A 27,679-nucleotide genomic window follows, 5' to 3' on the forward strand; every position below is an offset into this window, starting at 1 on the left:
TTAAGATGTGGACCCCTCCAAAGGGGCCTCTTGGTTTCGAGATCAGTCAAAAGAATCAACGGAATGCGGTCATTGAAAGCAAGGTCATTAGTTTAATAATGTAAGACAGCCTGATGCAATTCTGTCCAGCAACACAGAGGTTAAAGCTTCTGTGCTCCATGGTGAAATTGATTTGAATTGTTAATAATAATAATTATTATTCATATTAATGTGAACTTGCAATTCAAATAATTTTCTTGCTCTGGAAATATCTTCTCAAATATCTCCTCAATATTTTTCTTAAAGTCACTACCAAATTTTCTGTTGTCTGGTTTATCAATAGATTTTACCTTATTTAACCATTATTAGAGGAAACTTCATGTAATAATCAAGGGTGGAAATTGGAAAAATGCATTGAACAAATATGTCCGTAGTTTTCATAGTTTATTAACTCGGTGTTTGTGATTATAAAATGCAAATTACCAACTGCCATTCATGATTTATCTAAGGAATGTTTGTGCCAAACATAATTTGTTCATTTTTCAGCTTAATATGTTGTACCTGCAATTGCAGAGGACACCCCTTTAACATGAGAAATAGAAGAACAGATTTCAGAGAAATCTAAGGCAAATTTCAGCGAAATTGAAGACAAATTTCAGAGAATCTGCTCATGATAACAAATGATTTCAACTTTCCCAACATTAACTGGGATAATCATTCTTTGAAAGGTTTGAAGGGAGCAGAATTCTTAAAGTTTCATCCAGGATACCCTTTTAAGACAGCATGAGATTAGGGATGGTCCTGGACTTATTTCAACCACTTGCCCAGTTTTGTTACCTAAAATTATCAATGGGCAAACATTTTGCAGGCAGCATTTATGACTCCGTTGGATTCAACATTGTTGTGGAAAAGGATAGGATGGGCCTGAAATCAAAGTTCTCAACTTGTGTGATGGCTGATTTTTAAAAAGATAAGAGATGATTTGGCCAGAGTGGACTCGGAGCAGCTATTTTTCAAGTAAATTTGGCTTAGACGATTGAAGAAAATATGCAGAGTACTGAGCCAACATGTTTCAATAAAAAAAAAGTGGGACCGTCAAATCCAGTGAACCCTGGATATTAAGGATTATACAGCATTGGATTAAAAGAAAAAAGTGATCCTTATGGTAGATATCACTGGGTCAAAACAGCAGAAGCCTGAGAGGAGTATAGAATGTGCAAGAGGTAACTTAAAAGGGCAATTTAAAAGGGAATATGAAAGGCTATTGGCCGGTAAAATTTAAGAAAAATCCTAATTTGTTTTACAGGTACATAAAGGGCGAAAGGATAATGAAGGAAAGAGTAGGGCACATTAGGACCACAGGATAGTGAATGGAGCCAGAGAATGTAGGTTGTGTACCAAATGAATACCTTTGGTTCGATGCTCACTAGTGAGAGACAATATGGGTGAAGAAGTTAGGGAGAAGATCTGTGATACAATTAAAGAAAATCACATTGACTGGGGGAGATTTAATGGTCTGGCAGGATTAAAAGTAGATGAATCTTCTGAGCCAATTGAAATGTATATCAGGTTGTTGAGTGAGGTGAGGAAGGAAATAATAGGGTTACTTGCAAACATTTCAATTCCTCTCTAGCCACAGGAGAGCTGCTGAAGGAATGGCGGACAGCTAGTGTAGTACTGTTATTCAAGAAATGCGCAAGAGATAAACCAAGAAATTACAAGCCGGTTCAATCTAAACTTGGTGATGGGAAGCTATTCGAAGCAATTCTGCGGGACAGAATAAATTTTCACTTGAGAGGCAGGGATTAATTATGGACAGTTAGCATTCTTTTGTTAAGGGAAAGTCATGTCTGACCAACTTGATTGAATTTTTTGTAAAGGTGATCATGTGTGTAGACGAGTGCAAAGATTTAGACTACTTGAACTTCAGCAAGGCATTTGATTAGGGAGACATGGGAGACTGATAGCAAAGGAAAGAGTCTGCAGACACATCCCTCTCTGGCTGTTGCCCTCTGATGCTCCTGTTGTCTCCTCTCTGGATATGGCCAACCCTGGCTTAGAGACACATGACTCTGTCAAGACCACTGATCTTATCTGGACCAGCTCCGTGTCCTGAAGAACTATTCCAAATATTTAATCCAGTGTGATGTTGCTTCCGTTGATACCGACTTCATTACTATTACCTCAGGGGCTATCCATGACCACTAGTAGCCTTCTTCCTCTACTGGTATGATGAAATTGATGTGAATTTACCGACAGTGTTTGAGACCATTCCCATGGGTGAAGGAGAGATTAATGGCGGTCTTTCTTACTAATGCACAAGATTCACGTGATCCCGCTTTCTCTTCAGCCTAGTAGTCCACATTTGGCTGCTAAAAATAGCTTCTGGCTTTCACTTTTATTCGTACCATGCCAAGATGCTTTGAGTGCACTTGTTCCAGTATACTGACTCTTAATGGGGGAGAAATAACAATTCTTATTCCCCACATTAACTCCCAACTTCTGGATGTAAGAGTGTAATTCTGGGAGGTTTTCTTGACTGGTCCTCTCTCTCGAGACTAAGTCTACCACTCGGCTCAAAATCAGGTTGTTCCACGTAGTGTTCTGCGCCTGATTAGCTGACACTGGCACCTTTTGTATCCTAGGAAAAGTACACCATTTTCAAATTCCTGTTGGGAATGTATTTGCCAGTTGTAGCAGCCTTGACAGGACATCTGCATTGCTGTGCTTCTCTGCCTGTCAGTATTTGATCTCATATGAGTAGGCTGACAGAAGAAGTGCCCATCTCTGCAGGTGTGCTACCACTATTGACAATACACCTGTTTATGGGCCAAAACTGGAGGTTTGAGGTTGATGGTCAGTCAGTAACGTGAAGTGCCTGCCATAAAGGAATTGAGTGAACTTTTTGATGTCGAATGCAATGCTCAATCCTTTTTTGACTTCAGCATAATTCTTAAACATAATTCTCATTGACCTTAAACACCAGAGATACATAAGGTAAGCTTCTCTTCTTTCTTACTTTCTGATAAAGGGACTAGCGGGATGACTATGCAGGAGAACCATTTCTCTCCATGCACTATGTTTGACGTGAGAGATGCCAGTAGTGTCCCATCCAAGTACATCTGCAGGAAGTGCACCCAATTGTCACTCCTCCAAGACCACGTTAGGGAACTGGAGCGGGAGCTGAATGAACTTTGGATCATTTGGGAGGCAGAGGCTGTGATAGATAAGAATTTAAGGGAAGCAGTTACTCCTAGGCACAAAGAAAGCTGGGTGACTGTTTTTTCCCCTTCAAACAGTCAGTGGAGGGACCCCCTGTGGTCATTCCCCTGAAAAATATGTATACCGTTTTGGATCCTGTTGAGGGAGCAACTTACCAGGGGTATGCAGTGCGGTCTAGGTTTCTGGCATAGAACCTGTCGCTGTTGCATAGAAGGGAAGCTGGGAAAGAAGGAGAGTGTTAGTCATTGGGGACAAACAGGATGGTCTTCACTTGAACCAGAGGGGTATGAATATACTGGGTAGGAAATTGCTGGTGCAATTCGGGTGGGTTTAAACTAGCTAAACAGGGGGATGGGAACCTGAGGTGTAGTTGCAGTGCACAGAACGATGAGAGTAGGGAGGACAGGGACAGGATTTCATGGTCACAGGAATGTGCTGGTAGACAGCAAGTTGGTTTGAAGTATGTCTACTTCAACACCAGAAGTATCCGAAATAAGGTAGGTGAGCCTGCAACATGGATAAGTACCTGGGATGTTGATGTTGTGGCCATTTCAGAGACATGGATAGAGTAGGGTTAGGAACTGATGTTGCAGGTCCCAGGGTTCATTAAGAACAGGCAAAGTGGTAAAAGAGGGGGAGGTTAGTCAAGGATAGTCTAGGTGGCTGAAAGAACTTTTGACGAGGACTTGTCTACTGAGGTAGTATGGGCTGAGGTTAGAAACAGGAGAGGAGAGGTCACACTGCTTGGGGTTTTTTTATAGGCCTCCGCAGAGTTCCAGGGACGTGGAGGAGAGGATTGGCAAAATGATTCTGGGTAGAAGTGAAAGGAACAGGATGGTCATTATGGGGGATTTTAACTCCCCCAACATTGACTAGAAATTCTATAACTCTAGTACATCGGATGGATTAGTTTTTGTCCTACATGTACAAGAGGGTTTCCTGACACAGTATGTCGAGGGGCCAACAAAAGGGGAGGCCACACTGGATTTGGTGCTTGGTAATGAACCAGGCCAGGTGTTTGATTTAGTTGTGGGTGAGCACTTTGGAGAGAGTGACCATAATTCAGTTACTTTTAGTTTAGCAATGGAAAGGGATAGGTACATGCCACAGGTCAAGAGTTATTGATGGGGCAAGGGCAATTATAACGTAATTAGGCAAGAATTAGGATGCAGAGAATGGGTTATCAAAATGCATAGGATGGGGACAATGGAAGTGTGGAGCTGGTTTAAGGAACAGATTTTGCATGTCCTTGATGGGTATGTCCCTGTCAGATAGGGAGGAAGTGGTAAGGTAAGGGAACCGTGGTTTACTACAGAAATTGTATCCCTTGTTAAGTGGAAGAAGGAGGCTTATGTGTTAATGAGACAAGATGGTTCAGATGAAGCAATGGAAAGTTACAGATTAGCTAGGAATGATTTAAAAAGAGAGTTAAGAAGACCAAAGAGAGGACATGAGCAGTTTTTAACAGGTAGAATAAAGGAGAACCCTAAAGCTTTCTATAGGTATGTGAGGAATAAAAGGATGACTAGGGTAGGAATAGGGCCAAAGACAGAAGTGGGAAGTTGAGTGTGGGCCCTGTGGAGATCGGAGAGTTGCTAAACGAACATTTCTCATCGGTTTTCACTCAGGAAAAAGAGAGTATTGTAGAGGAGAAGAATGAGATATTAGACTAGAAAGGATCGAGGTTAGTTATGAAGAGGTGCTATCAATTCTAGAAGGAGTGAAAATAGACGATGCCCCTTGGGCGGAATGGGATTTATCCGAAGATTCTCTGGGAAGCTAGGGAGGAGATAGTGGAGCCTTTGGCTTTGATATTCGAGTCGTAATTGTCTACAGGTTTAGTACTGCAGGACTGGAGGATTGCAAATGTTTTGTCCTTGTTCAAGAAGGGCAGAAGAGATGACCCAGGTAATTATAGACCAGTGAGCCTTACATCTGTTGTAGGAAAAGTTTTGAAAAGGATTACAAGAGATAGAATTTACGATCATCTATCAAGCAACAATTTGATTTCAGATAGTCAACACAGTTTCGTCAAGGGCAGGTCATGTGTCACAAACCTCATTGAGTTTTTTGAGAAAGTGACCAAGCATGTAGATGAGCGTAGAGCTGTTGACATGGTGTACATGAACTTCAGTAAGCCTTTGATATGGTTCCACAGGGTAGGCTGTTGGAGAAAATGCAGAGGCATGGTATTGAGGGTGATTTAGCAGTTTGGATTGGAAACTGGCTTTCTGAAAGCTGTTTGTCATTTTTATAAATGACTTAGATGCAAGCATAGGTGAATGGGTTAGTAAGTTTGCAGATGACACTAAAGTAGGTGGACTACTGGACAGTATGGAAAAATGTTGCAGGTTGCGGGGGGACTTGGATAAATTGCAGAATTGGGCTGAGAGGTGGCAAATGGAATTCAATGCAGCTAAATATGAGGTGATTCACTTTAGGAAGAATAACAGGAAGGCAGAGTACTGGGTCAATGGAAAGATTCTTGGTAGTGTGGATGGGCAGAGGGATCTTGGAGTCCATGTACATAGATCCCTGAAAGTTGCCATCCTGGTTGATAGTGCTAATGAGAAGGCATACGGTGTGTTAGGTTTCAATAGTAGAAGCATTGAGTTCCAGAACCACAATGTCATGCTGCAACTATACAAAATGCTAGTGCAGCCACACTTGAAATATTGTGTACGGTTCTGGTCGCCCCATTACAGGAAGGATGTGGAAGCATGGAAAAGGTGCAGAGGAGATTTACCAGGATGTTGCCTGGTCTGGAGGGAAGTTCTTATGAAAAAAAGGATGAGTGACTTTGGTCTGTTCTCATTGGAAAGAAGGCGGCCAAGAGGGGATTTGATAGAGACATAAAAGATGATCAGAGGATTAGGTAGGGTAGACGGTGAAAGTCTTTTTCCTAGAATGATGATGTCAGCTTGTACAAGGGGGCATAAGTATAAATTGAGGGGTGATAGATTTAAGACAGATGTCAGAGGCAGGTTCTTCACTCAGAGTGGTAAGGGCGTGGAATGCCCTACCTGCCAATGTAGTTAACTCAGCCACATTAGTTCACAGGTCGGCGCAACATCGAGGGCCAAAGGGCCTGTTCTGCGCTGTATTGTTCTGTGTTCTATGTCTTCGTTAGTCACCTCAGTGCAAACGCAATGGGCCTTTCCCTTCTATTCAGTAAAATGTTCGACAATAACAATGCCTATGCTACCCTCATAGAGGCGTCACATGCTAACTGTATTGTCAACTTTGGGTCGACATGCGTTAACACTTCCAATCTTTGTAAGGCTTGCTTCACCACTTCATTCTAAGCTATCTCACACTCCTGGGTCCATTTCCACAGGTATCCTTTTCCCAGAAACTGATGCAGGAATTTTAGCACAGTTGCCAGATCAGACCTGAACTTGCCATAGTAATTTACAATTTCCAAGAACACTGTCAGTTCAAGTCAAGTCAAGTCACGTTCTCTAGTCTGGGGGCCTTCGTGACAGCATCCATCTTCTGGGGTGCTTTGTGTACTCCCTCCGCATCGATTACATAGACCGAGAACTCTAAGGAGTCTTTAATAACATTCACATTTCTCTTATTACTTGCTTGTAGGCCATGATCCTGCAATCATTTTGGGCTCCTTCTAAATTTTTCAAATGCTGCTCTTCTGAGGATCCAGTAATCAAAATATTGTCCAGACAGCACTGAACTCCTGGCAACCCACTTAATATTTGATCCATGGCTGAATAATGCAGGGTATTCCTCTGGAACATTGCTGATGTGATGTCTAAAAGAGGTCACTTGTAGCAGAAAAGTCACTTGTATGTCACTATCATCAGCAGCAGCTGAAACTCCCTCATGTTGGTAGGCCTGTGACAGATCCATGTTTGAAAATTTCTTGTCCCCCTGCCAGTTTAATGAATAGGTCTTCTATGAGTCAAAAGGGGTAGTGGTTCACACTCAACTGAGTTGACTGTGACCTTCAAGCCACCACAAATCCTCAACGTGCCATCTGTTTTTAATGCCAGAGCAATGGGAGTGACCCATTCACCAATGGTTACTGGTTCCAACTCTCACCACATGTTCAAGCACTGCCTCCACTCTAAGCCGGATGGAGTATGGTACCAGATGCTGTTTCAGATTCCTGAGCCTCTGGTTTCAGCTGTAATTTAATTTTGACTCACTTTATTTCCCCCAGAGTTCCTTTGAAGACCTATTTGTACTATTTCAGCATCTCTTGCAAACTCATGTTTAAGTCTGCCAGCCTATTAAGCATACCCAGTTTTATAACCAACAGTGTCCGAATAACGCAATGTTCACCTTTTACCATATAAAGTGGCAATTCTACACACTGGTCTCTTAACTGTACTTTCAGCAGTACATAGCCCTTCAGTGACATCACTTGTTCTGTGTTTGTCTGTAGTATAATTTCGGTAGGCTTCCATGGTAGTGCCCTCCATTTCATTCTATAGACTGATTCATGAATTGGGGATACCGCTGCATCCGTTTCCATTTTCAGTTTTACTGTCTTCCCCTCTATTTTGGGAAAAACCCAAAAACAATCACTTTCACCTCATACCAACAGTATGTTTAACTGAACTGCTGGGCCGTCTCCTACAGACCCAGCTGACTCTCTGTCTACCAGGCTTGAACCATATGCCTTGTTCGCAGGTTTGTTTCTTTCTAACTCTCCTTGTTTGGTTATACCTGACGATTTCTGGCAGTGTGACCCACTTGTTTACATTTGCAGCACTGGGCTTCTCAAATATAGCATATTGACTCCTTGTAGCCAGACTTCCCACATCAACAGCATTGTATGGTTGGTACTGCATTTTGCTGAGATTCCACTACTTGATGCATCCAGGCATTGTCAACCAACAGGGTTGCTTCACTGGCAGCCAACTCTATCGAGGGTGTGATTTCAAAAGCTGTCATGAAATCCAGGTCTCTCCTTGGTAGTATCTCCTGCTGGATGGCTTAATGTTAAAGGCCACAAACCAAATGGTCCTGCAGGCATATTGGAGGAACCTTCTGAATTCGCAATGTTCGCTAACCTCTTTGAGGCAGGTACAATGGACTTTCTTTTGTGCTGTATGCTGTCCCCATTTGTAAAAATGGAAATAATCGCTATCATCAGCGGCTTGTTTGTGAGATAATTTCTGAGAACTGCAAAGGTCTTGCTTCTGATAGTACCAGTTTTCCTATTTACCATCACCTGAGGAAGGAGCGTCGCTCTGAAAGCTAATGTGCTTCCAATTAAACCTGTTGGACTATAACCTGGTGTTGTGATTTTTAACTTTGTACACCCCAGTCCAACACCGGCATCTCCAAATCACGGTACCAAGATGTTCACCTTTAAGAACAAATTAAAGTATTCTATGTATGAAGACACTTTATCAAACGAATTAATTGCTTCAAATGGAACTGCCATTTTGTTTTCCCGCCATTTGAGTCAAGTAGCCGTTTATAGCCTGAGTGCTCTTGGTGAACGCTGTCCACATCAGCTGCTCCCTCGCCAGCTTTGCTAGTGTACCATTCCTCATTCGTGTCACCCACAGTCCGAGGTAGCCCTGCAACTGCAACAAATTCAATAGCCCTGGTGCATACTGTTGTCTTCAGCTATTGGCCTGAGTCCCTGCAGATTGCTTCTCTTCGTCCACTCACCAGTGAGTATTTCTTTCCTGACATGGACTGTCGTCCGAATCTCATTATGACCACTTCCCTCGACATTATCTCCTCACTTATGCCATGTGTGAAGTCTAGGCAACATCTCTGGACAAAAGAAAAGCTGTGCACATAGTTTGTGGGCAGATCCCACTCTTGTTGCCAGATATTATGTTGGTGCTTCCTTTGCAGCCAGGTAGACAAATGGTAAATCTGAACAGGAACACTTTATTAACAATGCTCACCTCACAGCTGGTTCTAGACTGTATTCAAACTCTGCCACTCTGAGTTACCAGTCCTGCTCTCTTAAAGGGCAGCACTCCAATTACATACATAATACAAAGCACGTTACTCTCTGCACCACTCCCCGAGTGCAGTGGTGGGCCGATAGTGTTAGCGACAGCAAGGGATGAGGCCAATATCATGGAGAGGAGAGCAGCGAAAGGAGCAGTGAGGAAGGTGGACAACAGTGAGAGGAGAGGCCAGTGAGACAGTGGCAAGGGTTTGCCCTAGCAGCCTAATGGTAGGGTGAGAGGCAGCAAAAGGGCACACTACTTTTGGTTCTAGTGAGCTGTGGACGAAACAATAGGGGAGGGAGCTTTTTTTTATAAAAATGAGACAGTCAGCGGGATAATGAAGGAGAAGAAATATCAAGGGCTGCAATATGACTGGTTCCAGTCACAGTGTAGTCTGGGAGTACAATGTTTTCATCAATGGTACCAATTGATTGCCCAGGACCCGCTGGAGGCTACAATAATATGCTTTTGGCAGATAGTGTGTGCAAACCCATCAGGAAACTTATCGTTACCCTCATCTACAAGTGGAAGTGGGAGAGGGAGGGAATTAGAAATTGGTGACCATTTTCACTGCTGAATGCAAGTTACAAAATTCTATCTGCGGTCATTGCTAATCTGGTCAGGTCTGCTGTGGGATCAGTGATTCACCCTGACCAACTTGTGCTGCATAGGACAGGACGATCTCAAAGAACTTTGCTCTTCTTGGGAATATGATGGCCCTGTCCTGCACATAGGCAATCCTCAGCCTGCATTAGGAGGCGTTTGACAGGATATCGCATGCATACGTGTGGGATGGACTTTGGGGAGGGAATCTGTAATTGGATCCAACTGCTCTACACCAACATCAGTAATGCAGTCTCAATTATCAGGTAGGAAACAGAAAGTTTCCTGATTGGATCCAGGGTCAGGCAGAACTGCTCACTCTCTCCTGCCTTGTTTGTGTGTTATATAGAGCCTTTTGCTGAGTCCATCAGGAAGAATGCAAGCCTGAAAGGGGTGACTATTCCAGGCAGCGGAGGCCTGCAGATCAAAGCCTCCCTGTAAGTGGATGATGTCACCTTTTTCTGATCTGATCTGCTGTCAGTGCACAGACTCATGACTCATCAGTTTGAACTGACCTTGAGAGCCAAGATAAATCGAGGCAAGAGGAAGGCCATGTTCTTTAGGCTGATCTTTTATTCCCTTCACCATCAGGACAGAATACTTGAGGGTGCTGGGAATATGGTTCAGAGTGGCTGGGGTATGTGCAAAAACTTGGGAGGAGCATATACCAAGATAAAACAACCTGCACTTTTGGGAGCACCACTTCCTCTCCATAGTGGATAAAAACTTGGTCATCAGATGTGAGGCACTTTGTTGTACATGGCACAGGTCTGGCCTGTTCCCAGAAGATGGACTGTGTCCGCAGGGACACCATGCACAAAATGTACTCAATGTTGCCCTCATCCTCATGGGCCCCTTTGTGTGTGGCTGCTTCAAACTGTACATAGACCCTTGGTACATAAATACAAAGTGTCAGTGTCACCTGGTTTTGCATGGCCCTGGTGTTGTGAAGGAAGGGATTGGCCTCGTTGCTGTGGAACACTCCAAATAATTGGACCATTCTGGATCTCGAATTTTTTTTTATTGTCATGTGTACTCCATTGTAGAAGTGCAGTGAAAAGCCTTTACAATGTCTGCCTTCTTACGGTGACATCTTCAGTACAAATACCTAGGTACACTTCTTGGATTTGGCAGAGAAATAAAAGTGGTTGCATTTCTTATAGTTGAAAAATAAATTTAAAAATAAGACATCATTAAAGGGTTGACATTGCAGTAAGGTAGGAAATTTCAAATAGGCATTAGTGTAGCAGCTCAGCGCAGGGCCTCTGCACGTGGTCTGATTGCCTAAACTTGACCCCAGTCCACTAGCTGTCCCTGCTCCGCTCCAAGCCCCAGTTCACTCTGTACTGGCGCTCAGCTGCTCCAAGGTAAGGACCAGGACTGCCTCCCCTCTGCTAGTCTCCGACAGGGGACTCACTGCCTACGTGCTGTTCTGGGGCATGCTATACCAGGGCTCGCAGCTCCAGGGATTTGCTGCTGCTCAAGTATTCAACTCTGGTGCTAAGGGAGAGAGAGGAGAACGAAAAAAAGATGGAATGGAGCGGAGGAGCTCTGGCAGGAGCATCCTACTCCACCATCATCTTGGACCTCCTCTCCTTTGTGGAGAAAGTTGCAAAGCAAAATACCTTTGACCACAATTCCATTAGGAAGTGATCAGCATCTAGCAAGACACTGTAGGAAATGGAGAGGGTGGATCCTATCTGGTTGTTCTTTGAGCAGACTGTCAAATTCATTTGGCAGAATGCCTCATCACCAATTTCCAATAAGCACTAAGACATTGCTTGGCTGGTGGTGAGAAAGGTACTACCTGTGTGATTCCTTCATGTATGCCCAGACGTGAATGCCATGCCATTGAAGTGGCTGTGGGGGTTAGAAACTGTCACACACCTTCTGTAATGTGCCTTTGCAAAAGATGCAGTGGATTTTGGTAAGGTTCGTACTAAGCAGCTCTATGATGCAGGACTCTGCCCTGTTCCCTGGGACGAGCACATAAACAAACATTGACTGCGCCTGGAGGACCGTCAATTCGGTGAAAGACACTTTTTGGTGTGCCAAAAATCTGTTGCTCTTTCAGACCAAGCAGTTGACCCTGACTGTTACAGACAGGCACATTCCAAGGTCGAGAACTACGAACTGAGGAATGCACTAAAGCCTGGGGCACCTGCTGCCAAGATGCAGAGGGGAATGACTACCATCTAAGGCCTAAGCCAAAGTACAGTGGAGGTCTGTTCAGTTGTCAGACCCCTCCACCCATAAGAAAGAAATACTTTTAGTTAGTTTGCCGGATTGAGCGTAATTCCAATGTCTGTTTGATTCTGTACAATAGCATATGAAGAAACAAACTACCTTAGTGTCTATGTATGTATATAAAGATATTTTTATGAAAAGTATATTTTTGAAATTTTAAAAAACTTCTTCCTGTCCAAGTGCAATGGTGGGATTTACAATATTATTGAGTTAAAAATCACACAACACAACAGGTTTATTTGGAAGCTCTAGCTCTTGGAGCGCTGCTCCTTCATCAGGTAGTTGTGTGATTTTTAACTTTGTTCACCCTAGTCAAACACCAGCTCTTCCACATCAATATTGTTGCTGGCCACTACCCTTAATCAGTTGTACAGCGAGAGAGAGACAGCAGCAAAGAACACACTGCCTCTGGTTCCAGTGTTTTTCGTGCACGATAATAATGCCAACAGCACTGACATGCCATGCAAGTGGTAGAGAATACATCATTAATAAGGGGGATAGCTAACCAAATTGTGAGGCAGAAGCAAGGATGCACCAACTTCCAGTTCAAATGCACTGTTGTGACACCAATCTCCTGTTCAAATTAGCAGGTGTGCCATAGTCTTTGTCTTTGCATGTTCAGTGAGTATTGTGAGGAAATCACCTGATGAAGCAGCATCGCTCCGAGAGCTAGTGTGCTTCCAATTAATCCTGTTGGACTATAACCTGGTGTTGTGTGATTTTTAACTTTGTACACCCCAGTCCAACACCAACATCTCCGAATTATAACAATATAGTTTACAATAAATGCTCATATCTACTTTTAATTAAGCAAACTGTTTTGCAAATAGTTTTGTATGCATGTTTTGGATTGGTGGTGCTGGAAGAGCACAGCAGTTCAGGCAGCATCGGAGGAGCAGCAAAATCGACATTTCGGGCAAAAGCCCTTCATCAGCCATTCCTGATGAAGGGCTTTTGTCCGAAACGTCTTTTGCTGCTCCTCCGGTGCTGCCTGAACTGCTGTGCTCTTCCAGCACCACCAATCCAAAATCTGGTTTCCAGCATCTGCAGTCATTGTTTTTACCTAGTTTTGTATGCATGCCCAAATTCTGACCTTGAGTTAGTTTTTCAATCATTTGTGCAGTTCTAAATATACTGATAAATATGTACTAATGTCAATAACATTCTTAAAAAAGGACGTTGTACAAGGCTGCTGCTGAAAGATTCAGAGTCATGAAGTTATTGTTTCAGGCGGATCTGAAATTTGATCTTCCTTCCTGTTTTATAGTATTGTGTGTCATTCCTATAGCCATTTTTCCTTCCCTCCATCTGCAGCTTTGCATGGGCTGAGTCTTTCCAAATTTTTGTGTTTCCTGCTTCTGTTTGTTTAGTTCCCAAGACAGCAGAGACCTAAAAAAAAGTGCAATTAATTGCATTTGGCTCTGTAAGTTAGGCTTCAAAACTCATTTTAGCCAATATTTGCATCCTATTCTAACGTACTTTTTTTTATAGGAGTTGACTGAGGTAAAGTTGGGTGTTCACCTTAGAGGCCAGTTAAAGCCAAAACAGAATCAGTGCTTTCTGAAATATAATGTAGTTTTAGCAATGTATTCTAGATTTTGGTTTCAGATCTGTTGTTTCATGTTTGATGATCAGTATATCAGTATACCTATAAATGACATGCAGGAGAATCACTTTAAGTATGGCATGCTACTATGTGTAACTTAGTAGTTCAACACCAGCCCAGATGTTGTATCTGAGGAATGTAATGTTTCGATAAAATTGTTAGCTGTAATAAATAACTTTAATTATTCAATGCCATAATATTCATGCCTAGTTTCCTATGTTATGAACAATAGCAAAATATTGCCACATAAGGTAAAATATCCCTCTGGAGTGCAAAATCACATCAAACTAAAGCATAATTGGAAATGGATCCTTGGATAAAAGAAAGTCAGCACAGATTTCCCAAAAATATAAATTATATTTGATTAACTTACTTGAGTTCTTTGGTGAGCTAATAGAGAAGTTGAAAAGTGTGGCACTGGAAAAGCAGGTCAGGCAGCATCCAAGGAACGGGAGAGTTGACGTTTCAGGCATAAGCTCTTCATCAGAAATGTGGAGGGGGATGCGGCTGGGGGATAAGGTACCTGGGAAGGCAATAGGTAGTCTGCAGGTGGGGGTAATTGTGATAGGTGGGAAGGGTGGAGTGGATAGGTGGGAAGGAAAATGGACAGGTCAAGAGGGCGGTGCCAAGTTGGAGGGTTGGGTCTGGGATGAGGTGGAGGAAGGGGAAATTTGGAAACTAGTGAAATCGATGTTGATCCCATGTAGTTGAAGGATCCCAAGGTGGAAGATGAGGCATTCTTCCTCCAGTCATCATGTGGCTTGGATTTGCGGTGGAGGAGGAGGCTCAGGACTTGCATGTCCTTCGGGGAGGGGGGGAATTGAAGTCGTCAGCCACAGGGCGGTGGGGTTGTTTGGTGCATGTGTCCCAGAGATGTTCCCTGGAATGCTCCACGAATTGGCATCCTGTCTCCCAGATGTACAAGAGACCACCTCAAGAGCAACCGACACAGTAGAAGAGGTGGGTGGATGTGCAGGAGAATTTCTGCTGAATGTGAAAAGATCCTTTGGGCCCTTGGACGGAAGTAAGGGAAGAAGTTTCAGCAAAGGTTTTGCACCTCTTGCGGCAAGCAAGGGAAGATGCCAGAGGGTGGGTTGGTGGGGGACAGGGGCCTAACCAATAGGATTGAGGATCAATGATTATTGTGACCTTTTGACTCTGTTTCTCTCAATTGCCTGGCCTGGCCTGGGTATTTTCTAACTTTTATCTCATGGAGGACTATTAGTATAGCAAATGGATGTGTTTACAGGAGCAATGCACTGACATGCATAAACTTTGCGGCAAAGACTGTTAGTGGCAAGATGGTGCAGCCATGTTTGGGGTTGCATCCCAAACTTGTACTTGCTTACTTCCTCATGGAATACTAGCCTAAGATGGTCACGAGAAGGATGAGAATGGGATGCTGTCATCATTGTCATCAGCTATATTGGGTTGTCTGAGTGAATGACAGAGAGAGAGACTACCTTTACAGCAGGGCCTGATGCATAGCTTACTAGTATATCCATGATGAGGATGACTACACTGTGCATTTCTGATTCAAACGGAGATAGGTGAGCAGGCTGTCTCCACTTCATCTGAGGCAACATGGTAGCACTTCATACATGTGGCTTAAGAGTGGAGGCCTCTCTGTCAGGCAGAGCATTGAGTGTTTCTGCAGGGATTACCTTATCTGCAAATGCACATTTTTTGAATCCAGTGTAAATATGGACATTTGATATTGGATGTGTACGCTTCTAAAAGATGGAAGAGCTGGTAAAAGGTAGCAAGGTTTATTGAAAAGCACAGTGAAACCTTAGCCAAATCTGCATTATTTATTATTCGTAAGAGAGGATCTATTCACGACTGTCTTCAACCGAAATGCTAAACTGGCAGGTGAAAATAAGTTTAGGATTACATTGTCCTGGATTTAGAGGACTCTTCTAAAAACATATCTGAAAACATAAAAACAATGAATCCAATTCATTAATGAAACCCTGTTGAGACTTTGAAGTCCTGTCCCAGCTCCCACCCACCTCACATAACTGAAACAGTTGTGTTCTGCATCTTTCCACCTCTTGCTCCTACTCTTTCTCATCCTCTGATGAGCTGTGTCAGTTTAATATATCGCCCTTTATGAGGTCATGATCCCTGTAGAGTGCAGCAGATTGCAAGTCAGCAAAGATAATTCCAGTCTTCAGGCCTTTTTGGATAGGCTGCTCTATGCACAGTGTCGGGACAAGCTGGGAGTAAGAGATCCTCTCTTATGAATAAAACCATTACAAAAAGCTGCTTGTTGGAAAAGCATTATTGCTTCCTGGGTGGGAAACCTTCTGTTTGGCAGGAGACATTCCAGGACCTTTGTTAGTGAGAGCAGGACATGAAGATACCAAACATGATAGGACAGTAGCTACATTGTTCATTTGGATGGCTTTCCATCTTGGAAATAGCTACTATCTTGGATTGATATCTGTCATGATTATTTTAAGCAGTATTTTTAACCACTTTCTTCCCTCTGGTCCAAAGTTATTTTGAATACTTTGTCCAGTTTTGTTCATTGAGGCCCAGTGGTAGTGCAAGGAAAATCAAAAATAAGAACCCTAGATTTTATAAATCTCAGTTGTGAGGAAGAACTGGAGAAGGGAATGTCAGCACCGTAATCTTATTGAAGCATTCAAAATTGTAAGTGGCATGGAAAATATCTGGATAATTTATTTTCAATTGATGAGTAAGGCACTCAGATTTAAATTTCCTTTTTTCAAATTTAAATGTAGTATTGGAAAACTTTTATTTTCATACAAAGCATTATCAATACATAGAGCATTTTTCTATACAATAATAGAGGCAAACCTATTTCCTCAGCAAAAACACCACCATTTTGAAACACAGTTCTGTGCTGTGATAAGATTTTCACACATCATGTAGACAAAAGAGCCAAAATGAACTGAATGGCTTATGTCAAGAGTAATTATTTTTATGATGCAATTAATAATATTTTAAACTTGATTTAACAAGGAAATGTTTAATTCAGCCAAGCAATATATGGATGACGGCAGTAGTTGTACCATGTGACCACTTTGTTTTAAAACATTTTACTTGATCTATAAAATCAAACTGAAAATATTGAGATCTTCAGAATTAGTAATTTTTAAGATTACCATGTAGTAATTTATTGCACTAAGGCTTGCAAGGTACAGTTAGAGGACAACATTGTTAATATTAAAATAATATAAACATATTTTATCTTCTAGTTTGTCCCACATTTCCAGACCCCTCAAGTCGAGAGGGCCCAGCTCCCACAAGTCACCGACCTGACGGCCCAGACCTCATAAGTCACAGGCCAGGTTAGTCAGATTTGAAACAATTCTTATATGGTGGATGATACATTGGTTTATTATAGAAATGTTAAATTACTTCTAAGGGCAGGAAAGGAAGTTCAAGAAGTCAGTTTTAACTCTTGCACCTAAATTAAAATACAGTACTTGCTGTTATAAATTACTCTGATATGTGTTAGCTGGCTCATGATATTTCATGTAACTTGATGTTATGCAGTATTTGCACACTGCCTTTTTGCCATTTTATCTTTGTTTCCACATCTCTTTTTGTATTCATCTATTTACACATCTATATAAAACTTATACACCTAAAACGTATTTCTTACTTTCTCATTTCTCACTAAAATTCTTGGCTTGTTTCAAAGAAAGCATTAAGGAACAAAGGAACTCTGCAAGAACACTAGAGTCAGTTCCCAGTTAAATCCCACTTTGGCCTCACTCCTACCTATCTGCAACCTCCTCCAATCATGCAGTTCCCCAGCTATTTGTTCTTGCATCTTGTGCATCCCTGCTTTTAATGGCTGCGCCATTGAAGGCCTTACTGTCACTAAGCCCCTTTACATCTCTCAAAGACATATGAACATTTGATTAAGAGAAGTACACAACTTGGTCTCTAGAGTCCGCTCTGCCCTTCAATAAGATCTTGGCTGGTCTGATTACTCCATGCTTTGTCCATCCTTAATACCTTTTTAAACTCTTGCTTATCAAAATTCTATCAACCTCTACTTTCAAAACATTCAAAGGCACTTCTTCAACTGCCCTTTGAGCTCCAAAGACTCAACTCTGAGACAAAAATTCTGTTTATGTTAATGTTAAAGAGGTTAACCTTAATAGTCCAATTTCTAGATTCTCCACTAGAAACATCCCTTCTACATGCACCTTGTCAAGGTCCCTCAGTCAAGTCGCTTCTTACTCTTCTAAACTCCAATTGATACAGGCTTTGCTTACCATTCCTCATAACCTGCCCATTTACTGGTATAAGTCTAGTAAACTTTCTCTGCATTTGCATCCTTCCTTAAGTTAAACAGTTTGGTACTGTACTCATTAGAATTTAGAAGGATGAGAGATAATCTCATGAAAATTTATAGGATTCCTCATGGGCTTAATAGAATAAATGCTGAGAGGATGTTTTCCCCTATGGGAGAGTCTAGGACTGGACGAAATAGCCTCAGAATAAAAGGGCACCAATTTAAGACAGATGAGAAATTTCTCCTCTGAGGATTGAGTCTTTTGAACCCTTGGATACAGAGACCTGTGGGAGCAGAATATTTGTGTGTATTTAAGGCTAAGACAGATATACTCTTGATCAATGTGGAAATCGAAGGTTATGGGGACAGGACAGAAAAGTGGAATGAGGAGGGCCAAATCAGCCATTAGCTTTTAGAGTGGTGGTGCAGACTCAAGGGAGTAAACAGCCTACTGCCGTTCCTACTTGATGTGATTTAGTGGTGTCCTGTATAGTTGAAGCATAATCGTCTGCCTTTTGTACTCAATTTCCTTTGCATTCTATCAACTTTCCAAATTACTTGCTGTGTACCTCCTTGATGGTCTCTTGCAATTTATCAGATGGGACATCCAGATCACTGCATGTTGGAACTCTTACTATTTAGATAGTATGCTTCTTTCTTATTCTTCCTGACAAAATGGACAGTTTCTCACTTTTCTTCCATTAGATTCTTTTTGTCAGATCTTTGCCTACTCATTTAAACTATTTATATCTCTTTTGTAACCTATGCCCTCTTCAAAACTTACTCTCCCACCATTAAAACGTAACTTTTCTACCAAGCTTTTGATAATTTGTTACAATGTGACTTGCTATTAAACATTTCTGAGATGCATCTCAACACATTTTGCAATGTCAAAAGCACTGAATAAATAAATACAAGTTGTTCTTACAAAGGGTGCTTGGTGTTTGTCTCTGAGCTGTGCGCATAAGATCGAGTGGATGATATAAATATTCAATGTTGTCTTGCTCTGCCTCAGTTCCTAGTTTTTGGGTGTCTTGAAAATATTTAAAGGATTAAATTATGGTGGGGGGTGTTGAGTACAATTTTGTGTGCCTGCAGTTGTGAGACAGTAAAATGGGACAGGGGAAGGAGGATTAAGAATGCAGAAACCTACATCATTCATTCCTGCTTTGCTGCATGTTATCAAGTTCATCAATGTCCTTTCCCAAGCTGCCAGACCCAGTACTATCTCTTCCATGGGAGTTTAAAAAGTACAGATTTTCCTGCAGTTTCTTGCTGATGCCACCGTCTGCAAAAATAAAAGAATGAAAAGTATTGCATCTTACAATATGATGAGGCTGTCAAGGTTAAATAGCCCCTGGTGATTGAAAGATGTGGATTCAAATTTGCAACGGTTCTATGACTAGAAGTGAGTTATCGAGTCTGTGATAGTGTTTACTATTAAATATTTTTACTAGGTAGATAATAGCGTCACAATAAATTGAACAATTAATGAAGCTGGTATTTAATTGAATTGAATTACCTTGGTCATATGTACTGAAATGAGTACAGTGAAAAGTTTACAAGTCATCACTCACGGTGCCACCTTAGGTACAAAGATACCCAGGCACAGAATCTTCAGTACAAGTTCTTAGGAATAAAACTAAAAAAAACCTAAAAGTCCAGCATTGCCGATTGTAAGAATAAATTAGAAAATAGAGAAATAATAAGTTCAGAACAATGGTCCTTCCAACCTAGTCCACACTGGCACCTAGCCTTCAGCCTGTGGCAGGCCTTCACTCCAGATGGCACTGGGTTTAGATTGGATGAGATATACCCTTTGAATACTTAACTCACTCACTTTGATAAATAGTGTTAGTGCATTAAGCTACTTCCTGTACTGCATTAATGTTCTTGTCGTTGACCTGCACTGCTACTTCCGTCCACTGCCTTCTGAACTTAGGAGTCACTCTTTCTCTGTCTCTTGTACCATCATGCCTAAAGTCTGGTTGAAGATTTGTAGCTCGGGTGTCCGTTGTTGTGGTTCTGTTCGCCAAGCTGGAAGTTTTTGCTGCAAACGTTTCGTTCCCTGGCTAGGGAACATCATCAGTGCTATTGGAGCCTCCTGTGAAGCGCTGCTTTGATGTTTCTTCCGGTATTTATAGTGGTTTGTTCTTGCTGCTTCCGGGTGTCAGTTTCAGCTGTAGTAGTTTGTATGTGGGGTCCAGGTTGATGTGTCTGTTGATGGATCTTCTTGCCATTTCCGGGTGTCAGTTTCAGCTGTAGTGGTTTGTATATGGGGTCCAGGTCTATGTGTCTGTTAATGGAGTTTGTGGATGAATGCCATGCCTCTAGGAATTCCCTGGCTGTTCTCTGTCTGGCTTGTCCTATGATGGTAGTGTTTTCCCAGTCAAATTCATGTTCCTGGTTGTCTGAGTGTATGGCTACTAGGGATAGCTGGTCGTGTCGTTTTGTGGCTAGCTGATGTTCGTGGACGCGGATTGTTAGCTGTCTTCCTGTTTGTCCTATATAGTGTTTTGTGCAGTCCTTGCATGGTATTTTGTAAACTACGTTAGTTTGGCTCGTGCTGGCTATTGGGTCCTTTGTTCTAGTGAGTTGTTGTCTGAGTGTGGAAGTTGGCTTGTGCTCAGACAACAACTCACTAGAACAAAGGACCCAATAGCCAGCACGAGCCAAACTAACGTAGTTTACAAAATACCATGCAAGGACTGCACAAAACACTATATAGGACAAATAGGAAGACAGCTAACAATCCGCATCCATGAACATCAGCTAGCCACAAAACGACACGACCAGCTATCCCTAGTAGCCATACACTCAGACAACCAGGAACATGAATTTGACTGGGAAAACACTACCATCATAGGACAAGCCAGACAGAGAACAGCCAGGGAATTCCTAGAGGCATGGCATTCATCCACAAACTCCATTAACAGACACATAGACCTGGACCCCATATACAAACCACTACAGCTGAAACTGACACCCGGAAATGGCAAGAAGATCCATCAACAGACACATCAACCTGGACCCCACATACAAACTACTACAGCTGAAACTGACACCCGGAAGCAGCAAGAACAAACCACTATAAATACCGGAAGAAACATCAAAGCAGCGCTTCACAGGAGGCTCCAATAGCACTGATGATGTTCCCTAGCCAGGGAACGAAACGTTTGCAGCAAAAACTTCCAGCTCGGCGAACAGAACCACAACGACCATCATGCCTTTTTTTTTTGTAGATATTTTTATTGAAATTTAACATTTTTGCAAATTTACAAAAATAAACAAAACTCTCAAATACAAACATTGATGTACAATTAAATCATATATACAATAGTCATAATTTAACAAAGAAAAGAGAAAGAAAGAAAACAAAAAAAGAAAAAAAAAGAAACGAAAAAAGAAAGAAAAAAAAACTCAACTTTCTACTAATCTAACCTATAACTAACCAGAGTGTATACCTAAGTCTCTTACATGCTCGGAATGTATAAACATCAAATATAATAAAACCCGTATTCGCACAGGATTCCTCTCCCAAGGGGCCCCGGAGCAGCCCGGTCTGAAATCTTCACTAAATAAAAGCCCTTGTTAGGATAGCCGAAATATCTGCATTTATGTAATTCAAAAAGGGCTGCCATATTTTATAAAATAATTCAGTCTTTCGGTGCACCATATTTGTGAGGAAGTCAAGGGGGATATATTCCATAATTAATCTGTGCCAATTTGAAAGTCCAGGGGGGCCCTCAGCCACCCAGTTCACCAAAATATTTTTCCTTGCACAGAAAGAGAGAATAGAAAATAGTCTCTTCCCATGCATATCCAGAGATGAGAGGTTCGAAAAGCCCAAAAGGAGAGATACAGGGTCCACCCTAATTTCCGTTCCTAAAATTCTGTCAGGGTATTTGCCACTTTAGTCCAGTATCTGCGGATTTTCTGACAAGTCCACAGACAATGTACAAGAGTACCCACCTCTATTTTGCATTTAGGACACATTGGAGATGCTCCTGCCTTAAATTTTGCCAGTCGAGCCGGAGCTATATGGGCCCTATGAAGTATCTTTAGTTGGATAGCCTGAGTTCTTTTACAGATAGCAATTCTTCTAGCATTTTCCCAAATGTCATTCCACATATCCTCAGAGATTTCTAGCCCCAAGTCCTGCTCCCATGTTTTAAGCAGGTCATCCATGTCTCCTGAGACTCCATCATGTAGCAAATGGTATATAGTACTAACGGAGGATGCCCCCGCTGGTCGTAAGACATTATGTTCTCTGTCTGATTTATAAAGACTATCTATTAATGTAGTCTTCCTCTGTATATAATCTCGAACTTGGAAGTATCGAAAGAGATCCCCATTAGGTATTCCGAATTTCAGACGCAGCTGCTCAAAGGACATCAGGATCCCATCTTTAAATAGGTCCCCTAAGCATGAGATGCCCCTGGATCTCCAGAGTTTAAAGGTGGCATCTGTAATCCCCGGTTGGAATCCCCATGCGCCTACTATTGGTGCATGGGGGGATGTTTTATGTGAGTTACCCTCATTTTGCCGCATTATATTCCAGGCCTTAATTGTGTTTAATATTATGGGATTTTTACAGTGGTCTGTAATGATTTTCCTCTTATCTGGAAATAAAAGGTTAATAAGTGGGTATTTTACTTGGGAGGCTTCGATATCCAGCCAAATAGATTGTGGATCAGATGAAACCCAATCAGCTATGTAACTTAGTAGGGAGCTTAACTGATATTTCCTAAAGTCTGGGAAGTCCAGTCCTCCCCTTGCCTGTGGAAGCTGTAGCTTCTTCAGCTTAATAAGGGGCCGTCTATGGTTCCAAATAAAGGAGCCCAACCAGCCATATAATTTACGTAGGGCTAGCCTTGGCAGCATCAGCGGGAGCATTCTCATAGGATATAAGAGACGGGGCAGAACATTCATTTTAATTAATGCTATTCTCCCTAGCCAGGAAATCGGAAGGTCTCTCCATCGCTGGAGGTCCTGCCTTATCCTTTCCATTAATTGTACAAAATTAGCCCTATACAGCTGATCAAATACTGGCGTGATAAAAATACCTAAATATAAGAAGCCCTCCAGGGACCAACGGAAGGGAAAAGGGGATCCGTCCATTAAGTGGGGTATCATAGCCAGACCACCCATTGGCATGGCTTCTGATTTTGAAAAATTAATTTTATAGCCTGAGAATGCACTAAATGTATTAATAACTTGAATTAGACGAGGCACTGACATTAAAGGATTACTGAGGAATAAGAGAACGTCATCTGCATAGAGGGTAATTTTGTGTTTACCTGTACCAATCCTCGGGGCCATTATATTAGGATCAGTCCGGATGGCTTCTGCTAATGGTTCGATTATCAGTGTAAACAACAATGGTGAGAGAGGACATCCTTGACGGCAGCCCCTACCCACACTGAAGCCATCCGATCTTAACCCATTAGTAATAACAGCTGCTTTGGGGTCATTATACAATGTTGAAACCCATTTGGTAAACACCTGTCCAACGCCAAACCTTTCCAATGTGTAAAATAAATATGACCATTCAACCCTATCAAATGCCTTTTCCGCATCCAATGAAATTACTACTCCTGGTATCTTTCCCTGCTGACAGGCTTGGATCATATTCAAGACCCTTCTGATATTATTGGATGATCTGCGGCCCTTAATAAATCCCGTCTGGTCCTCCTTTATAATATATGGCAGTACCCTTTCTAGTCTTAGTGCTAACATTTTTGAGAGAATTTTAAAGTCTACATTTAGTAAGGATATTGGTCTGTAAGATGCACAATCTTCTGGGTCTTTTCCTTTTTTGAGGATAAGAGAAATATTTGCTTCTTTCAGCGTGGGCGGGAGACAGACCTGACTATGCGCAAAATTATACATATCCATAAGTGGGTCAACCAATATTCCTGTAAATTCTTTATAGAATTCAGCTTGAAAACCATCCGGGCCCGGTGCTTTTCCGCTCTGAAGTTGCCTAATTGCCTCAAGTATTTCTTGGACTGTTAAAGGGGTATTTAGGGCCGACACCTGTTCCGGAGTCAGGCCCGGGAAGGTCAAATTTTTTAAAAATGACTGCATCCTCCTAATCCTATCTTCACAATCCTGCGATCTATATAGTTCAGAATAAAATTCTTTAAAGGTCGCATTGATCTTTTTATGATCATGAGTCAGGGTACCTGTACTTTCCTTGATGGTCGGAATAGTTTGAGGGGCTTTCTTTTTCTTTGCAAGAAATGCTAAGTATCTACCCGGTTTGTCGCCATATTCATATAATCTTTGTTTCGCAAATAATATTTCCCTTTTAGCCGTTTGAGTAAGCGCGGTGTTTAAAGCTGTCCTAAGAGCTGTAATCCTCTGCAATTTTGTGATAGAAGGTCTATCAGCGTATGCTGTTTCGGCTGCTTTTAGGCGAGCTTCGAGCAGACGCTGTTGCTCTCCCTTCATTTTCCTCTGGGTCGCTGAATAGGAGATGATCAAACCTCGTGCATAAGCTTTGATGGTCTCCCACATCATTGACGGATTGCTAGCCGTACCAGTATTAATTTCTAAAAAAGTTTTAAGTTCTTGGGAGAAGTACTTTAAAAATTTGCTATCTTTTATCAGGAAGGGGTCCATACGCCAATGCCGAGCAGATGTCCCATTGTTCTTTACCTTAGTTTCCATGTATACAGCGGTATGGTCAGAGATTGCTATAGTACCTATTTTACAGGTTGCTATAGAGTTTAGAAAAATCGATGGGGCAAAAAACATATCAATTCTTGTGTGACATTTATGTGGATTAAAGTAGAAAGAAAAATCTCTACCCTGTGGATGGAGACATCTCCATACATCTACCAATCCTAATTCTTTATTCAGGTCCGCCAGTTGTCTAGATCTGGGAGATACTCCAGCGGCACTCTTGGGAATCCTGTCTATTTCCGGATCCATAATACAATTAAAGTCTCCCCCTATAATTGTATGACGGGCACCAAAGGCCATCAGTTTTGAAAAAGCTTCCGTTATGAATTTAAAGGGGTGTGCCGGGGGCAGTACACATTTAAGATCCCATATTCCTCTCCATTTATGAGGGCTTTAATCAAAATATATCGTCCAGATTCGTCTTTTATCTGATTTAGAATTTTCAAAGGGAAGTTCTTCCGGACAAGGATAACGACTCCCCTGCTTTTTGAATTAAAAGAGGAAAAAAAGGCCTGATCAAATCCGCCCTGTCGTAATTTTAAGTGTTCTTTATCCGACAGGTGTGTCTCCAGTAGGAGAGCTATATCAACTCTCTCCTTCTTAAGATTTGATAATATTTTCTTCCTTTTAACTGGCGAATTACTCCCCCTGACATTCCAGGTGCACCACTTAACCGACTGTTCAGCCATAATCATCTGGACAGATCCGAGACCCCTCGGGAGGGGAAACCCTATCTAGAACGTCCCGAGCATGGAGCATACAAGATTTACAAAAGTAAAGACTCTCTGATACACTCAAAACAATATAACAAAAAACTCTTTCTAAGTATAAAAAATATAAAACATTCCGAATTGGAGATTTTCTCCCTTGTTCCCAGGGAGCATCACTTCCTCTCCCACAGTCCATCTTACCCTCTTCCAACCAGTACCCCACCCTTGACCCAGGTGTTCCTCAATAAAATGAGGAGAATTCAAATATAATATAAAGCTAGAGTTAACAGTGAACACCCCACCCCCACCCACACCCACATCTAAATATATTTGGGAATATTAATACCATATATAACTATAAGATTACAATCTCAACATGTAATACTTAAATATAATACCACAAAATAACAGGGGAAAGAAAAACAACCCCGCTCCTAAAAACAGAAGTAAAATAGAATAAGGTAACCACCTCTCCCCATCAACATTAACCAAACGCCCCAACATATATATATATACATACACACATAGGGGGAAAGATAAGAAAAGATGAAGGGATGTAAACCAAAATAATGGGAAAGGCAGACCAGCGTCCACAATCTCTTACAGTTTATTTAAGAGAGTCCAAGAATTCCTTAGCCTTCTCCGGTGATCCGAAGTTATATATGGATCCTTCGTGGCTAAGGCGTAGCGTCGCTGGATATCGGAAGGAGTACTGGATATTTAAGTCCCTTAAACGCTTCTTCACCTCATCGAATGCCTTCCTCTTTCGGACCAAAGCTGGGGAGAAGTCCTGGAACAGCATGATCCTGGATCCTTTGTGGGTCATAGCTTGGGGATCTTTTCCCAGATTTCTTGAGGCTTCCAGGAGCATCTGCCTCTCCCTATAGCTCTGCAGCTGGAACAGGACCGGGCGTGGGCGCTGGGTTGAGCCGGGCCCACGTACTGTGACCCGGTAGGCCCATTCTACCCTTACCTGGCCTGATCCATTATGCAGATTTAAAAGTTGTGGCAGCTAATGCTCTAAGAATGCTGTCAGCTGACCTCCCTCTTCCTGCTCGGGCAGGTCCAACAACCGAATATGTTTTCTACGACATCGATTTTCGAGGTCATCAATGTGGTTTTCTAGGTTCTGGACTCGATTCTCGAGAAAACGGATGTGGTCGGCTGTTGATTTTATCCCAGTCTCTGAGGCTGCGGCCTTCGACTCCACCTCTCTGACTCGGCACTCCAATTCCTGAATGTCTCTGCCCTGCTTCTGCAGCTCGGCTGATAGTGCTTCTCTGCTCTGCCGAGACTCATCGATAAAAGCATCAATCTTCGCCTCCCACCTGGCAAACATCTCCTCAAAGCTCATCTTCATTGGTAAATCTCCTGAAGTAGCTGAAGACACCTTTGTTGCAGATGAAGAGGGAGAGGGTGGGGGAGGGGTCCCTGCTTTCTTAGAGCCGCCTGTTCCCTTCCCTTTACTCATTTTCCAGCTAGTATTAGACTATTTAAATGTACTAATAGGTAACTATTTAAGGTTAACAACTATTATAAATGGTTTAGTGAGTGTGGTGGGGGTGGATAGCCCACTTTTCCCAAGTTTTGGGTAGAGCACTGTGGACTCAGTCTTGCTGGGTCGCCGCCATCTTGGATCCCCCCAACCATCATGCCTTCTAATGCAGCATCAGAAAAATTGGCTGCACTTGTTTGCATGCCCAGTTTTCCACTAAGTGATATACAATTTAGTTTACATAGGACTCTTTATCATCACACTGCATCTTCCCTTTTGAGGGGTGCAAGTCCTTTAAGTAGCACTAGGCTTTTTCAATAATGGACAGCCATGCTGATGTGGCAACTAGTGAATAGAGTAATTAGCACTGGATGCACACAACAATCATGTATTGACTACTGGCTTACTACTGTAATATGTTGACTGTATTGCTATGGAAAGTTGCAGATTAATTGCATACAATAATCCCCATATCCTTTTTTTCACAGTTTTATGTAATTTGATATGAACAGTGCTCTAGGATAAATTTTGTAATGTCATATGTTGGCTTTGGGACCAGAATAGCGCGCACACACACATGCACTCAAGCCACCAAAACTTAATATCCCTCTGGAAATATGTTGTTCTAATTTAAATATTAAAATTCTTTCATTTCTCGAGCCATAATTTAATGACCGCAGGTGAGGTTAGCAAATTGGCTAACTAGTAAACAGAGAGGTAGGATAAAGGGCAATCTTATGATAGTAAACTGTAACTAGTGGAGTACTAGAAGGATCAATACTGGACCCACAGTTGTTTGCAATATATGTTAATGACTTGAATAAGGTAAATAAATATACTCTTGCTAAATTTGTGGATGATACAAAATAGGTGGGAAGGCAAGTGGTGAGGATGAAACAAAGGGTC

The 27,679-nt window shown here is 42.0% G+C and overlaps 1 protein-coding gene across 3 annotated transcripts in view; it reads left to right on the top strand.

Moving 5' to 3' along the window:
- The window catches only part of LOC132825888 (endoglin-like), a 135,322-nt gene that overhangs the window by 101,283 nt on the left and 6,360 nt on the right, over window positions 1-27,679 (top strand). For 2 of the 3 annotated variants that reach the window (XM_060841493.1, XM_060841490.1), the window contains exon 16: window positions 16,827-16,919. The exons of the other annotated variant lie outside the window; for it this stretch is intronic. In XM_060841493.1, the coding sequence (XP_060697476.1) occupies window positions 16,827-16,919 (93 nt within the window). The remainder of the gene's footprint in view (window positions 1-16,826; window positions 16,920-27,679) is intronic. 3 annotated transcript variants of the gene reach the window in all.

The sequence above is a fragment of the Hemiscyllium ocellatum genome, chromosome 21 (genome assembly GCF_020745735.1).
Source record: "Hemiscyllium ocellatum isolate sHemOce1 chromosome 21, sHemOce1.pat.X.cur, whole genome shotgun sequence".
Classification (NCBI taxonomy): Eukaryota; Metazoa; Chordata; class Chondrichthyes; order Orectolobiformes; family Hemiscylliidae; genus Hemiscyllium; species Hemiscyllium ocellatum.